The sequence below is a fragment of the Trematomus bernacchii genome, unplaced genomic scaffold (assembly GCF_902827165.1).
Source record: "Trematomus bernacchii unplaced genomic scaffold, fTreBer1.1, whole genome shotgun sequence".
NCBI lineage: Eukaryota > Metazoa > Chordata > Actinopteri > Perciformes > Nototheniidae > Trematomus > Trematomus bernacchii.
In genome coordinates this window covers 4,692,366-4,710,379 of record NW_022987828.1, presented here as the reverse complement: position 1 = coordinate 4,710,379, position 18,014 = coordinate 4,692,366, and the positions used below count along the sequence as shown (strand labels likewise).

Below are 18,014 nucleotides of genomic sequence, written 5' to 3'. Positions count from 1 at the left end.
CCTGCTAAGACAACAAGAGAGGCAATTAGGCCGCTCTGCTGTGACCTGTCTGGAGCTCAGACCGCTCAGCTCGCCCTACTGCTCTCCCTTTAAAACCCCGAGAGGCATCGAGTGCTTTCAGGCGCATTCCATGACTTGATATCATAGTTAGCGATCATGCTGATATTGTGAGAGAAAAAGAGCGGGAGGCAAAGGAAAGCTTGTCCTCGGTAACATGATTACAGTTTTGGTTGATAAGCACAGGGAGGGTGCATACATGCAAAATGGGAGACGTGCTGTTCAACATGGTACCTGGCTCCAGGACAAAGCCTGCTGTTGTAAAAGAAAAAGCCCCAGTGCTGTTGTCTTAGCTGTGCTGCAATTGGTTTAATTTTCATGGGGCTTGTTCCTTACATGGGGTGTCTCTTCACGGCAGCAATTAAACATGCACAGCGCAGTTTTTTTCCGTCTAATTTGTGCATTCAAGAGCCAAAGCCCCTCAGGTTCTAACTCTGCATGTTTAACAGTATCTGTTTCCCTCTATTTTAAACATCAGAAACTAGCCTTACATTACCTTCAATTATGTCCCACTGTCTCCACCCCCCTCCTCTGTCTCTATCATAGCCTTTGATGTCATGGTCAATGTTCAAATCTAATCCTATTTACAATATGTATGCAACTGAACCTGCCTAACATCATAGTCACAGTGCATTTAAACCCAACAAAACTAATAGACACTGCCAACTAGGGCTGTGCGATTATGGCAAAAATCATAATCACGATTATTTTGGTCAATAATTGATATCACGATTATTAAATACGATTATTCATTGACTTTGAAAACAAACATTTATTGAACTTTAAAACAAATACAAATAATAATTTGAACAGTATCTTTTTAACTGTTGATTACCCTAAATGTATAATTCAACTGAAAAACCAATACAAAAATAAATAAAATAAATGATACATTTATATTTACATTTAAATAAATAATATCAAAATAATCAATACCAATAAACAAGATCAACAAATATTTTGGAGCGCACTTCAACAAGCTACTAAACATATGTAAATATGATAAATACAAATAAATTAGACTAAAATAAATTAGATCAAATATGTTGTAGTGCACTGTCACAACCTAGCAAAGCAAAATAATCGTTTTTTTCGATTATGTTGTTTTCGTAATTGTGGCAGGCCAAAATCGTAATTGCGACTAAAATACGATTAATTGCACAGCCCTACTGCCAACACTTAGTTCTATATGCAAATGGCCTCCATTTCAACAAAATGCTCTTTCACTAAATACGTGTTAACTCTGGCTGCCCCAATTGTGGGCAATCTATCTATTTTTCAAATATTCCAAGACGCGAGTACACAATCACTGTAAGTGATTTCATAGGAAAACACACGTTACTCTCTATACATATCAACAAACTGTCAGAGAAACCATGCTTCCTCTCCTTTGTATTGAACGTGTATGTCTGTCATTGATTTATGTGGAAAGAAGAATAAAATTACCATGGTCAGGATGTATGAAATTGAGTTGGAGTGTGATGCATTGTTTGTTTAGGGCTAGAAGTAATGAGGTTCAGACAGTATCAACTCTGAGGAGTAGACATACCATTTATCATGAATATACTCCCAGAGGTGATAGTCTTCTTTCCCAGAGATGGATACGATACTTGATATGCTGGATAACTAGGTTATGCTTTTCGTTTGTTTTTTTCTTCCTGTACCTGCTGTTCTTTTGTAGTAGAGACTGCATATATACGATGACCTGGTCAATAGGAAAAGTGTTTAAGAGTTTAAGCTACAAATATTCATTTAACTTTGAATGGTTAATGCATAAGATGGTGACCTGAAATTGCCTCTGTCTGAGACAAATATTCAGTTTCTTTTCCATTCACACTTATTTTCTCTGCCTATTCTATGTGGATATATGTGGGAAATGGTCTCAGAATATCAGCCCATGTAGAGGGGAAATCTACCTCCAGATCTGTGACAAACTTGACACTTCCAAGGAAAACCCCCACCCTGCCGCCAAGAACCTGCTCCATCAACTGCTGAGCAAAACTGCTTTTGTGTTTCAATATTTGGTGGTTTGAGCTTAGTCTGCATGGCAATTTCAGTGATTATAATACATTGTAATGCTCTCCTTCAGAGCCAATGCTTGAATGGATTCAAGACAGTGCTGTGTGCGCTAACCCTGCTGCAGAGAACAGAGTAGTGGGGGATGAGAATGGAGAGGGGGGAAAACAAAAATTAAAGGATATAGACAAGAAAGAAAACCTGAGATGGAGAATGTGAGGAAAGAAGGGAAAAGAGAGAAGAGAGAGATAATGCACGGTCCCTGATGTTGCCTCGCTGCCGGTGTGTTGTGAGCTTGTATAATATAATTACTCCCATGTCTCTGAGCTGATGTCATTCTGCGATAGTGCGAGGATGACAGTATCTCTGCTTCTGTGAGGCATCGGAGATGATAGCTGCCCTGATAAGGATCTGAGTACATGTTCCTCTGCTCTAGAGGGAGTAGAAGCAGTTATTGACCCAGGAAAGAGAGAGTGAAGACTGCAGTCGTATCATTCTCCTCTTTCTCTGATGTGTGAGAACAAAAAAACACCCTCCTTTTTTTATTTGTGAGCGCTTTAGGTCTTTAACCTACTCCCATCTTGTGATACTTCCTTCCTTTCGTCCCCGTGTCTGCACTTCATCTCTCCCTGACCGCTGAGCCTAACGCCCCCCCCCCCCCCCCCCCCCCCCCCCATGGTCTATTGAGTCCATCCAAGCAGATAGAGTGGGCAGCAGTTTGCGCCTGCAGTGGTCTGTGTGGTTTTTGTGGTGACCAAGCTACGGATGGCATGAAGGGAAATGAGACCTGACTGTTCGTGCGGTGGGCAGCGAGGGGTCAGCTGAGTAATGTGTCTGGTTTCGGATTAGAGACTTGGGAGACAGAGATAGGAAAAGAGCCCCCTCCTTTTATTCAAGAGGCATGGGGTCCTGGATGAGTTTGAGTCAAGGAGCTCTTTACCCACAAGGCACTAAGTGAATCATCATCAACACATCGTCTTCTCTGCCATCTCCCTCTTTCTTATTCATCCCGTCCATCTGTCTCTTTACACCTCTGGCTTTCCTTTTCAAACCTTCTTTTTTCCTTTTAATGACCTTTAATGAATGTTTGCTAGTGTTACATCCATATGGTATCTAACAAGTGGGATAAAGAAAACGTGTCATCTCACACAGATTGAGGAAATCAACGATACAGCAAACGGCAGCATGTTTAGTGCACAATGATGACTTCACCCATACACAGCTGTTAACCCAGCCAAATACAATGGCAAAATAAAATGGGATAATGCCACTGTAACTCTGAGAGACTACAGCCGATGAATAACAGTCATGAGATAATATGAGCGATTAATGATTCTCATGATGGGAATTTGTTGCAACAGCAGAAAACACCAAAACAAGACTCAAAAGGAAAGACCTTGTTTTGTTAAAAATAATGGTGTTGATTTTTTTTTCATGACAAAAACCATAATTTAAAATATTGAATTGCAAATTAAACAAACAACATGAATGCCCCTTGTGTGTAAATGCCTCAAGTGTTTGATCACTGCTGGAATTTTGCAACATTAACTGAATGGAAGATTTGAAACATGATGAAACAATACAGCTGTAGTGCAGATCAATATGTTGGAGATTTGATTTGGTAATAAAAGAGCTTAGTCCAATCTGATTGACTTGATGAATGCCTCTCCTATTTTCCAGAGGGAACGACACAAAAAGGGAAAAATGTATACATTTCAATAAAAAAAGTGAAGATAAAGAATGCAAAAGCCTGTGTTTGAAAATAAATAAAAAATCTAATATGAATTGAGTTCAGTCACTCTGAAGAATCCTCATTCTCTGTCATCATAATGAGGCAGTAGCTATCTCTGCACCACTCAAGCCTGTAATATACACACACACACTTATGCACATTCACTCACAAATGCACAAAAGCTCACTGCACCCGAAAGAGCAACTCTCCCAAATCATCTTCAGCTCTTTGATCGCTTTGAATCATTGTCACAAGGGTGTGAATGTGGGTAATTGAAGTAATATGCAAAGTTGCACAGGAGAAAAGTTCCATTTATACACGATGGAACATATCATTGGTAAGTTATCATTTAAAATGGGTCATAAAGAGAAATATGCTCTTGGAAGGTGTAAAAATACAATAGTCCAGACCTGCTGTAGTTCCAAGAATACAGTGGTAACTCTCCAAGTGGTGGACTAATTGGTTCTGGGAAAGGTCATACGAGAAAAAAAACTGAAGATGGAGGGAGAAATCTTTCAGCCTTTACAGCTTGATGACCCCAACCACAGGGGAGGCTGGGGAGATGGGTTTCTGTGGCTGCAAGCTTGCAGAAGAAGAAAATGTATGATTGCCATTGATCACCTGATCAATAATGAGCCTCTACTTAGATTTCACAAGTCTGTTTTTAGAGCAAGAAAAAAAAAAACTCCATCCTCTTCTACGTGGGTAGTTTGATTGACAGTGTACTAATTATTCTTAGCTTATAAATCATTACGCAGCCATTTTGATAATGTGTTTTGGATTAATGCTGAAAAATGAGAAGTTAAACTAAAATAATGACTGCCCTGTGTGACAATGGGCCTCAATAAGAACCAACCATGTCATAGCTATTCTTTTTTTGCAATTTACAATTGCTCACCTGCAGCAGAGCGGCAACAGAAAGAAAGCTTCCTCCTAATCCACTCTAATAGGATTGTGTGGGATTTCACCTTCCTCATTGCTCCCTCCATCTCTTAGTGCCTCGGGCCTGCTGGCAGGGGCTGATAACAACACGCCTGCCTAACAGCTAAGTGCAAGCTAATATTAGCATATATTTTGCAACATAGTGTAGAAATACAACGCATACCCACACATATTTGTTTTCCTTTTTTTATTTATTTGTTGGTAGATACATGGCATCCGAGTGAGATAGAGGACAGCACAGCTCTCTCCTACATATCCTGTTGATAAGGGGGAGGCTGGCTGTATATAAATCGTGAAGGCAGTAGTTTTGCAGCTCAACAAAACTTCAAACAACTCGAAACATCAGTACACATGCAATATTTAATTCTCATGATTTTCTCCATATTAATATCATTGTATTATTTCTATAAGATATGCAGCTAATTAAATTATATCTCACCACTTATAAAAGGCTTACTTACAAAGTGAGGCTACTCAGCATTGGCAAAGCAGATGTTTAATTCTGCAATTAAGGCCATGGCGTGCTTGCTGTCTCCTGGGTAGGGCTTACAAAAGCAGTAAACAGTAAAAGCTATGCGGTCATGCAGGGACGACATGAAAGTTAGTCTCATTAGCATGAGGGATAGTTTTTCTTTGGCATTTGTATCAACACATTATTATAGGTGATATGTCACAGGCTTCTTTGAAAACTGATGTAAATGTAAGACCATACATATTGCGCAGTGAATTAAATGTACCACACTGAGTGTATTAAAGTGTCCTCTTGCTGGTGTTTGAAGCATTGTTTATGCTCTGCTTTCAGCTACCTACTGCATATGTACATTGCCTTGAGCTAAACAGTGTTTTGTTACAGTGGGGAGCCGACTGATATTTTCCATTACACGTAGAGATACAGATGTATTAAATAATTTCAAAGAAAGCCTTCCTGTGGCACAATATCTTTCCAATAAGGCCTAATGTGGACCTCTATATAATTTCCTTTTAAGAATAGCGCTAATGTGGGAGTATGCTCAGAAAAGCGCAGGAGCTTTTTCTGATCCTGAAGCAGCTTCTTTGTGAGGGCAGTATCTGAGCTGATGCAGGTTGGGCTGCATATGGTGATGGGCAGCCAGAGTTGTCTGTAGTCTCAGATCAGAGCTCTGGCCCTGGACTCTGTTTTCTGCCTCACTTTCACTGTGTAATTATTCCCCACACTTGTCTTTTCAGTAATTAGAGCTGCAGTCATACTCCACATCTGTTGGCTCCATAATAGAGAAGACAACAGCTTCTAGAGACCACTTGCGGGGCTGTGATGTTTGGTAGATGCGAGGGCACTGCCACACTGAAACTAAATAATGCACTGATGTCTGATGGCACGCAATCAGTCGAAGAGGCTTTTAACTACGTGTGAAAAAGCAGGGAATCGACTGATGCTTGATTTTATTTAAGTCTTAACTTTGATATGTGTGTTCGCTAGCACGCAAATTAAACACTGGATGCAGAAAAATCTAATCAACAAATTGCTGGCACACAAAATGGCTGACCTGAATTGAGAGAAAGGGAGCATTGAGTCTGAGGAGCAAGTGATGATGAGAGAGTAAATTAGAAGCTGTCGATACTGTGAGACACCTCTATCAGAGCCAAGGCTGTTGGCTGGGGAGGCAGATATGCAGCTGGTCGGGTAACAAAGGGCCCGTTTGGTGTATTGCTCAATTCGGACACTGGGTCTTGTCTGCTCTGCCTGGATGGGCCATTCTGCTCCACGAGGCTCATGTATCACTTAGGGCTTAGGGGAAGTAAGCATGGCAGAGGAGGGGGTTAGTAGGGTGTGAGTGACACTGGTCGACTGAGCATTCATGGCATTATGTTACAAGCCCAGGAGGCATAACTTTACCTCAACCATGAATTGATGGTCCCCTGCCATGAAGAGTGAGGGTGGTTGGTATGGCTACCCGGGGCCCTGTGATGATGAGGTGATGGCTTATCTCTTCGGAGCAGTGAGACAATAAAATATGGTGAAGTTCTGCCACAGTCTGATGCAGGGGCATATTTCTTGATTCTCAATCTCTTGACAAACTGCACATTGTATCGGTGTAGGGCTCACTAAAGAATAGGTTCTGAGTATATCTTAATACCTTCTAAAAAATAAATCTTTATCAAAAAGGCTGCAATTTGAAGTTACATATTTTAACCACATCAAAACCACAGCTGAGACACTATAGGAAACCATGTATGACAACATATCACTTAATTAGATTTAAGATTAGATGCACTTTATTGATCACACATTGGTAAATTGTATTGTTACAGAAGCATGTTATCAAAGCATTGCTCCTTTTAAAAATGAAGTTGTTAACTTTATGCTCTACAGAAAGACCAGTACATTACAGCTGTCAAAAGGACACACTATGTATATGTCTGCATAGAATGGTATTCAGAGGAAACATAGCTTACATTATAGTACAGTACATACGGTACACACAATGACCATGAGATACCTACTGCATGTAGCTAATTCAGACTGCTGAAGCCTCATATTAGCTTATAAACTATTAAATAAATCAATATATACTAAAACACTAAAATAACATAGGTGAGTATTGTATTATTTGCAAGCTGCAAAGCAGTGTTTTAATGCCCTGTTTGTTTAAAAACCCCACCATAATGAATTGGCAGGAAAGCTACTTTAACCACATCTAACATTGAAATCATGTAGTCCTCCTTTCTTGCATTCTTCTACTGATGGTCAGCAAATACATGATTTTCTGAGGGTGTTACAATAATATATATGTACAATCTTCCCTAACAATATATATTAAAGGTTTATGAAGTTTAAAATGTGTGTCTGCCATTGCTCCCTGCAATATAAGAACATCAAACTACTTTCTAATTAACCATTTTTCTATGGCAAATCTTTATCTCTCCCTCTTCCCCTCCCTCTCTCTTCCTCTTTGATGTGGTCATTTTGTACTTTGTACTGTACCCGCCTTGAGGTCTGACTTAAGTGCTCCTACGTTTCCTCTCTCCCCCTGTTTTTATTAGGTTTTGTTGCTCATATAATTTGGAAACCAGCATCTTATACCCTCTAATACGGATGGCCAATCATGGGGGCAAGCAGCAATGCCCCACTTTTAGTCTCCACTTAATTTAATTACATCAAATTAGCAAAGCAGGGAACGAGAGGATTAATCCTTTGCAGCTTATGAAGGCAGGTTGGACACTGTCAGCTGTCCTAAGCAGCAATGCTGCTTTGGGATTGTCTTCATTAGAAGGGGCTTAAGGCTCATAGGTCACTGGATACTGTTAAAACAATCCTGTGGAAATTGACTAATTAGAATATTTGCCTAGTCTAGCCTGAAGACTAAACTGTCTAGGGACTTTACATGTTTCTTTTTGCGTATAAAGCTTTGTTTTTCATCTTGGTTTTCTTATTTGCCACTTAACATGTTCACGTATGTTTTGTTAATAACTCGAAATACGTTGAAATACATTAAGACACATGTGCTGCATCAGCAAAGGTGTTTATAATATCCCAATCCCAAACAGGGGATATACCTGAACTGTATCGGCCCGTGGTGAAGATTAAGTCTGTGGGCAATGAACTGTAAAAGTTGATATTGACTGTGCTGTATATGTGCCAATATGCCCAGACTTATTAAGCCAACACAGAGTTAGCAGGCCGACTGCGCTCCTGGTTGATTTAGTACCTCTGTCCACTCTGCTTTCTGCTGACTGCAAAGAGAATAGCTCAGCTCCAGCATCCTGATAAAGACTGAAAGCAGGATTTATCACTTAAAAAAAAAAAAGATAAGGAGAGAAATGTGGAATGTTGCAGTGTTCAGTATACCGTTTTTTATGGTGTGGGTTAGTTTCATGACAGAGCTGCAGCAGGTATATACTAGCTGGCTAAATTGCTCAATTTTCACTCTATGCTCACTCGATAAATGTTTTGTCTGAGAATTATAGCAAGGTTCGAATGATGTAATGAGTGAGCATCTCATCTATTTTCTACATCAATCCTGTGTTTTAATCTTTTTGAGAGAATCCTGACTCCTTGCAGCCACATCAGTAGATCATTTTGCTGTCACTTAAAGTGGACCTATCATGCTATATTTGAATAATATATTGTAGGGCCATACCTATATAAGGTATATCTATACATTTTCTTTTTCAAAATACCAAACAGATCATGCATTTTAGCCATGCCTCATTTCGCTCTATTTTGCTCTCCTCCACCCTGTCTTTGCATGCGCTGCAGCTGACCACGCCCCCCTGCAAAGGAGGGGGCCGAGTTACGAGCGTCATGTTACCATGACGTTACCATGCTGTTACCATGCTGTTACCATGCTGTTACCATGCCACGGCAACCTCTCATTCCCCTAATAGGTGGAGAGTTGGCCATATAGGCGGAGCTCCTCCGTCCTGATGTCAGAGAAATGTTCAAATCTGTATCAGTCTGTATCAGATCCGTTGCAGCCCCGTTTTTAGAGATTTGGGTATGGAGGAAAAGAGAGGGTTGTGTTTTCTGACACTTGGTGAGTTCCCTGACACACCGGGGACACATATTCATGTATAAAAGACGTACAAAAGTGCATTTTGCATGATAGGTCCCCTTTTAAAGTAATATGTTGAACCAACCTGTAATGAAACATTTGTTCATGCCTGCTGGTTCTGTTCCAACTACCTATTCCATTATAAGGGAGGTGGTTGTTTGTGCTGAAAGAGGATTAAGACAAGTCAACAATCCAGAGCCTTTTTAGTCTCCCAAAGGGCTGCTCACACACCACTGAAGATAGAGAATGGCTTTTTCCAGGAGCAAAGCTTGAGAGCGAGGTTTAAATTGTTGAAAGGACCTCGCTATACTGCAATGGAACAATGGACAGATACAGAAATAGAGATTGGGTGGGGGGTTGGGGGTGGCCACAGGGATCTAGCAGTATCCACTAGACCTCGCTTCATTGTCCAGCTGAATTTTCTTCATCTGTACCCGGGGGACAGACAACCAGAGGCTGTGCTCTGGCTGTAGACTCCCAACAACTGGAAGACAAAAATGCTCTCAACTGATATTTTAATAGCTGGTTTTCAATGTTATTAATCCATTGAGAGGATGGCAATTACATGTGACACACCTTGCATCAAAATATTTGGTTACAGCTACAAAAGTGACATATATTACCACCAGAGTACACCAGAAAGTGGTTATATACTATAACCACTTTCCCAATGTACAATGTCTCCTTATCCAAAACTAAAATAAAGATGTTGTGATAGAGAAAAGTAGAAAAAAACTAATAACACCCCTATAGGGGAGACTAGACTTTGTCTAGCATTGCTTTCTTCAAGCACAACCAAAGTCTTTATCCTTTAAATCATTTCCATCTTGTTTTTACCTTTTCAACCCAATTTTCCTACATTTTCTATTTTAAATACTGGGGGCTCTGTTTTTTTAAGTCAGTTGAATTTTGAATATGAATAGGGAGGGATGAAACCCTCTTTAATGGTCACACATGCAGAGCACACAGCACACACAGTGAAATTTGGCCTCTGCTTTTAACCCATCCTAGTACAAGGAGTCTAGTACTAGGAGCAGTGGGCAGCTATTGTACAGCGCCCGGGGAGCAAATGGGAGTGGGGGGGAAGGGGGGTGTCCGGTGCCTTGCTCAAGGGCACCACGGCAGGGCAGGAGGTGAACTGGGACCTCTCCAAGTAGAAGTCCACACTCCATATTTAGGTCTGGTCGGGACTTGAACCAGCGACCCTACGGCTCCCAGTCCAAGCCCCTACTGACTGAGCCACTGCCGGACATGTTGACATGGAATATAACCCATGGGGCAGGATACAAAAAAATCACTTATGCAATAATACGACTTTTGGTTACTTGGTAGAATACATAACAAGTATATGTGGTTTTTATAACTAGCTAAAGCACTGTGCTCTAAAAGCTCTGATGTGCAGTAGAGCGCAATATAAGATGGATCTACCAAAGTATTCTCAAGAGAACTCAGAATTGCCAGAAGAAAAATATCTCACTCTTTAATTTAATCAGCTTGGGATGAGATAACATATCAGTGCTACTGGCAACCAGAGCTTTGTTTCCAAAGGTAAACTAAATAGTTAAAAACAGCAGCCAACTACAGGGCCAGTCTGGTCAGTGTGGGTGCATCCATCAACCTGTTCCTCATTCAAGTACAGCCACATGTGGATATACTTGGAATAAAACAAAAAAGCATGCTATTTTTTCCTGCTTTAGGGAATAGCCATAAAGTCCAATTGGCCTACATATCGAGATAAATACTTTGTAGGATCCGTACTTGCACACATGACATGGTTACGGCATGGAAGTAGCACAGAGCCCAAATGCAGAGCAGCACACACACAACCTGGACTACAAAGGGGAAACGGACAAGCAAAAATCCCAGGTGATTCTGAACGCCACAGCTCTTCTACCCTACTTTGGAGCGGTTAAGTTCACAGTATGTCACCGTAACACCAAACTGGCACAGACAAGAAACACTGTGACAGAAATGTCACCTCGCCAACACAAAGCCCCACTGAGCAGTGACAGAAAAGTACAGTCCTCGCGCTCTTTTCTTGGAAACATTCTTTACATTTAAAGAGGCAGAAAGGGTGATCATAGAGGTAGAAAGGGTGAACAAATCAGAAATAAACTGTATAAAACAAATGGTTACTGACATAACTGCTGCTAAACAGACAAAAGATCAGTACAGCAATTTCAAATGAATCCATGGCGTTACATAAAATAATTGTTACAATTATGCAATGTGTGTTCTGATGAAATGGCATAGTTACACCAAAAACATATAAAGACTCTATTTATAAAACACATTAGTGAAAATTGTTTCTGTCTAAATAATTGAGAGAATCATATAAAACCCTTTCTCATTAAATAATTAAACCATAAAATAATGCTTTATATCAACTTTATAAGCACTGTCAATAATGTATCATAAAACATGAGATAGAAAATAAATGGAAGTGACTGTGCACACTAAGACATTATTCTTTAAAACCTCCACAGTCTCTAACAAAGATCGTTGACATCAAAGGGAAAAGCTGAGATCCCTCTGTACTGCAATTATTTTCTGCAAATGTTGAAATAACTTCAAGACTGGCTAATAGGAAACAAAAAACATTATTTTAGTTCAGACACGTAATCCATTGACATTTGAATAATCAAATCATGTTGTTTTCCTTCTTCCATTATTGCTGGTTCATGTCACAAGATGTTTGAATAGTATTTGATCCATTTTGTCTGGCAAAGAAGCCTGGGGAGGAATTATACTGTGGATGAAACAAAAATACCTACATTATAAACATAGACAGATATTGTTGTATTGGCATCATTATTTTGGATCATGGGGTATGATGGGCCATTTAATTATTCACTGAGGCTGTGTGAACAGTGACCCTATTCGGCGGTCTCAGTACTTCCCAGCTTTGTAGTCGCTGCCAAGTCAGGACATGCAGTTTGAACGCTCTTGCTCATAACTCCACATTCTACATGCCATCCTATCCCTTTAGCCACTAGACCAATTTAATTGTCCAAAAGATCAAATATAGTGAGATAGGTAGACCAGGGGGTAGAAAAAATAGATCAAGTTGACTCCGAATTTCCCTTCATGGCACTAAACCTTCAGGAGCATTGATTGGAGATAGCTCCTTTACCACATACCAGTAGTGTTTTATTGGACACCTTGTAAATTGTGCTAATGATTTTTCTGGAAACTGAAATTGTAATCCAATAAACATCATTAAGCCTCTTTTTAATTGTACTCCTCCTGGCAGGGGGGCATGGGGGACTAAAGTTAAACCCAAATGATGTTAAACTAATATAGCTTGGTATTTTTATATGATTTGGGGTAAAACATAGTGTATCAACTTAAGTCACCTGTCAAAGTCATGAACTGAACTTGTCCTCATCCGGCTCGGTTCCATTGTAAAGATATGCTGTATACTCAAGTGTATAAAACATTATATCTATATATAAGACATATATATATAAACATGTATATTACATATATAGATAAGAGCGGATTTGGAAAAGAGGTATCCTACTCCGAAACTCCATTCAAGACATTGCATGGAAAGGATCAAAAGATAATCTGAAAAAGCTTTTCTTTTGCCACATCTCTGGTAATCTATTTTTGCACAGCAGTCATTACGGGAATCCTTGGCAGCAAAAAGAGAGAAAAGCACGTGCTCGGTGCTGACAGAAAGCAGATCCATAATGTCATTTCTCATTTTCATATTTCCATCACAACTATGTAATTATGATTGGATTCTTCCCCAGTTTCTCGGCAGAGGTGGTAATATGAGGCTCGGCGTGATGGGCGTGTTAGAGGTCAGAGGAAAGACGGTCTGCGGGCCTGACCTCAGCTGAGTACTATAGTCATACAGTCTCCCTGGTTTATGTATTCTAAACATCCTACCACTGCTACACTGGGACACAGAGCCAGTACACTTTCCCCCGCTCACACCTATCCGCCTCTACAAGTGTCACTGTTCACTTTATTTATCATAACAGCGCTTCGAGTGCTATATGCTCCTGCTTCATTCCAGCAGAAACGGACATTGAGAAGTCCGTGCCTGGGGGGATTTACCACACATACCATGCTTGCTTTCCTATATTTGTACTATCCCACACACCTCTTTGGTCAAATGCAGGAGGGGATGGTGCTACATTTTTAATGAAAGCAGAGTGTTTGATCTGCCAATGTTTATCTCCTTTGATGTTAACTGACACAGCAGAGTAGAGCCAGCGCCTCGATGTAGTCCAACATTAAGACAAATTAATTCATTATTCTTTAACACAGGAGACTTGCGGTTGAGGAGTTCATCCAGGAGGTCTGATTGTCTTTAATAGTTGTGAGTAAGACCTACCAAATAGGGCTGCATAATATTGAAAAAACTTGCATTTTTTCATCCATATATATTGCCATAAATATAGTACATTACAGTTTAAAGGTCCCATGTCATGCTTTTCCGGTTATTACCCGTCCCCTTGTGTGTTATGAAGGTTTTTATGCATGTAAACGGTCTGCAGAGTCAAAAACCCTCAAAGTACACCCTGTAGCGAGTAAAACTCTAACACAGAAAAGACCTCCCCAAAACGCCTCGTTGGAGATTTCTCATGTTCTTCCTGGGCATCGTGACGTCTGGATACCCAGTAGCCACGCCCAGAGCTATGACACGATACGGTCATGCGGTACCCGGAACCAAATGGACCAATCCGTGGAGCCGTTACGTTACGTCCGCGGAGCCGTTACGTTAAGCCCCCTGGCTGCAGGCTGATAACAGACAGTTGGGATCGCGGCAAAATTCTCTCTGCAGACCCATTCTCACAGCGTTTATCAACCTTTTTCTTACTCAATATCAAGCCACACTTATTGTTTTTACTTCGGCTGTGAGTTTGTGTGTGTGCTCAGGATGAGTTTGGCTGTGTTTCGCTGTGTATCGCTAAACAAGGAAACCACGCAGCTCAGCGCGATTCACAACGTCCTGACCAATCAGAGCACACTGTGCTCACAGGGAGGGTGGGGGCTGGAGCTATTGGAGCTCCAACGAGCCGTTAAAGGCAAAGAGTGAAATTCAGTGAATACACGTAGTTTACAGAGATGCTGTATGAGAAACCAATGTGAGTTTGGAAAATTGCACAATATAAATCTATTCTAGTAGACCTCAACAATGGAATTATGATCAGTGGAAATGGCCATGACATGGGACCTTTAATGCAACATCAATCTGGAGCATTTTTGAGAGCATAATTGGGAGACTACACCTTTTAACAAATTGTTGCTTGAGAAATAATTTAAACAAACGTGTTGGTTGATTAGATATGATGACAAAAGAAGTCAGCTATGGCATGATATACAAGACGGGGGTCCATGTTTCATTATGACACAGGTGGATTTGCTAAACCCCTCATTGTATCTTGTTCTTGTCCTTACATTTATTTTCTTTAATATTAGTAGTGGGCAAAGAGGGAATTAACTGAACACTCTCGTCAAATTAAAGACACAACAAACAGCCAAGTATTTCCAGGACACTACTGTATCTAATGACGACAACAGATCCATATCGTGCCCAGTGTCCCAGTTGGGCACACAAATAGCAAATACGGAGCTCGAGCATAATTACTCCCACCGCTGGAGTTACACAGGCACGTGTTGGCTGATTTCATGTCACTGCAATACTGAGTAGGTGTGCATTAGCCATGTTCCTCAATGTTTTTTAATCCCCAACAGTCCCTCAAGGAGTCTTTCACTAGTCCTACATGCTTGTATGGATTTTAGACTGCTTCACCACGTATTGGCAACCTTATTATCTTCCCTCTCTGAATCTTCTCTGGAACCATTTATATAATCTACACGTCACAGTAGAGTAGAGTAGTTGGTTTGGTTGACCTTTGGTGACTTGACATCAGGGTCTTGATATTTATCCATTTAGCTTAAGGGAGCTACTAGCAAGACACCAGTCCACTGAAATGAGTAATCTTTATATTATACTGTGGGTTTTTTTGGAGGTCACCAACAGTAAATAAGCTGTCAGTGGGATAAAGTGGGTGTCAAATCGTATGAATAGACAGAGGGGGAAATGGATGCTTAAGGGCCCAGTGAGTTCCAACACTGACATGGTTTAAAAGAGCTTATTTATAATAAGCTGGAGCATGGAGCAAATGTTTGTGGCTTGGGGGGGAAACTCGAAGACAGTGACAACAGTCCAGCGCGAGCTACATGAATTGGATATTGCTCTGTGAAGGGGCTAACATCAGATATGCATTAGTGGAACAAGGGAGGGTTTTTCAGCGGTAGCCGGCAGACTTCATGAAAAAGAAATGATGCCTGCCTCGCAAATATATTACGCATAATGTCTTTTCCTTTGTGGAAGTCATCAAGCTTCATAACGCTTTGTCCATTAGGCGAACAAGAATGCTTACACTGTTATTTCATTACGTCTTACAAATGCGAGTTATGCTTTATGAAAACAATAAATCTCGCCATAGATCTGTATGTCCCGACATCATTTGTTAATCACATTATCGTTAATTAATGATGCAATTCTTTTTAGCTAATGGTTGACAGTGTGTATTGATTCAAATGAGGGAGTGGAATTGGAAAGGGAACTTGATAGTAGAGTGACGCGCTGTAATCACTCCACTGTGAAGAAAAGCCAGAGGGGGGGGAAACAACAAACATATTTAAATAAATCCAAAATGTATCGATAGTTTTATTTTCTCGTGAACTGGTTTACAAGAAAATATTGAAATTACAGTCGGAATGATTTATAATCTATTGTTCAGTCTAAGGCTGTTTAACTCCCTCCCCTCTATGAATATTAACACACTCTGTCTTTCGCTCCCTCTTGGTTTCTCCTTCTCACTCACACACACATGTAAATGAATAACACACAAGCAGAGCTCCAATTTTTCATGAAGATAGCAGTTTTTATGCTAATCTGACAGCTGCATTTATTTTCAGCCTTTCTCACAGGCATTTCTTTCACAATCACATACTTATTCATTCCCAGTTGCATACACACGTATACACACTTTCTCCCCCGACATACGTGTCTATGTCCTGGCAGGAATGCATTGAAACACTTTCCAATTGACGGGTTCTAATTGAGAAAAATAGACATTATTTGACTGACATAACTCCGACAGCTCTGAAATAGTGAAGAGCTTTACGGTTCGCAAGCATCAATACCTTAGACTGTGGCTTTATACATGAACAATTAGCCACCTTTTACCACTTCCTTCATTAGTCTAGACCCACTTCTTTCTTACCATCAATTTGACTCGGTTACTGGCATAGTGCCACAAGGCTCTTTCTCACTGAATAGCTACATAATTAGGACCAATCTTCCACCTACCAGGTCACTTTCAAACCTTTTATGCTGCTTCTAAAGAAAACGAGCTAATGCAGCGAGACAGGAAGTAGCTGGTTTGGAGGTCACAAAGAGGACATAATTGGACCAGTCAGTCAATAATGCTGCGTCTGCCTTTGAGGCTGCTAATGAAGCGTGAGAGACGGGGAGGTGCCCGCTTGGCCTGCTGGTTACCTGGGCATCGGGGACACCACTGCAAACCCTCCTGCACTCGCTTGTATCTCTTTCTTTGAGAGGTGAAGCAGGCAGTGGCAGTAAAACTGAGTAATTGTGCAGCATTATGAGGAAAGCGGCACCAGTACCTGCCTCCCTCATTTCTGCTGAATTTTCCCGTCTCACGAATTGACATGAGTGTACTTAAACCCTCAGATGGGGCTGAGAGCTGTTCAAGAGTGATATGTTGCTCAGTGCTTAGCAAAGTCATTACTCAGCACAATGAAACACTTCAGACTGACGGTGCTCTGCACACATGGCATGGATGCCGGCTTTGCGGTGTTAATAATGCTTTTTTGTTGACAGTTAGTTCACGCCTGCTACTTGGTTGCAAAAGGGAATATACTATTAACCTCTAATATTTGTCCTCTCTCCTTTCATTTCCTCTAGCGGGAACAACGTACATATTTGGGCGAGATGGCGGACTGATCACGTACACGTGGCCGCCAAATGATCGTCCCAGCACAAGGGCAGACCGTCTGGCCATCGGCTTCAGCACACAGCTGAAGGATGCTGTCCTGGTGAGGGTGGACAGCTCCTCTGGTCTCGGAGACTTCCTCAAACTCCACATCGTAAGTCACAAATCTGTTTATTAGTTTCCTTTAAGAACAAAGTACCACATTACACTGTGCTTGCATCACATTAGGATAAAACACATTTCTCAATCAATGTCTTTCAATGAGTGGTGGGATCCTTCACTGTTGCCTGCCAACGTTTTGGATTTTTCACATTACTTCTCCACTGATTTAAAGTGGAAGGGATGCAGCTGGAAAATAATTATAACTTACTTACCAATTAGAATTTGGCAACATTTCAATTAGAATCTGACTACAGTTGGTGAGTTGTTAAGTTGCAGTGACTCCAATATTTTGAAACAAACACAATTTATAGAGTACATTTTGAGTTTTTGTAGAATGAAACCATGATTTAATGACAAGACAACATCAGTATGTTTATGTTGAAAGCTTGCTCCCTTCCTCTGGTGTGTGAGTGTGTGTGACTGATGGAAATGGTGCAGTAATACGGGTGGTTCCATACAGTGCATCTCCGACCTGGACATAATTTTTCTGGCTGCCACATGACCTTCCTCCCGCCAGCACCACTTACTGACAACAACACTCATTAGCCCAGGAAGGAGGGAGCTGTGGGGACTGCGGTCCCCCCTGCT

General features: G+C 40.8%; 1 protein-coding gene across 6 annotated transcripts in view; it reads left to right on the top strand.

The window, feature by feature from the left end:
* The window catches only part of LOC117499778 (neurexin-1a), a 228,207-nt gene that overhangs the window by 131,942 nt on the left and 78,251 nt on the right, over nt 1–18,014 (top strand). For all 6 annotated transcript variants that reach the window (XM_034152400.1, XM_034152401.1, XM_034152405.1 and 3 more), the window contains one exon: nt 17,237–17,418. In XM_034152400.1, coding sequence (XP_034008291.1) covers nt 17,237–17,418 — 182 coding nt within the window. The remainder of the gene's footprint in view (nt 1–17,236; nt 17,419–18,014) is intronic.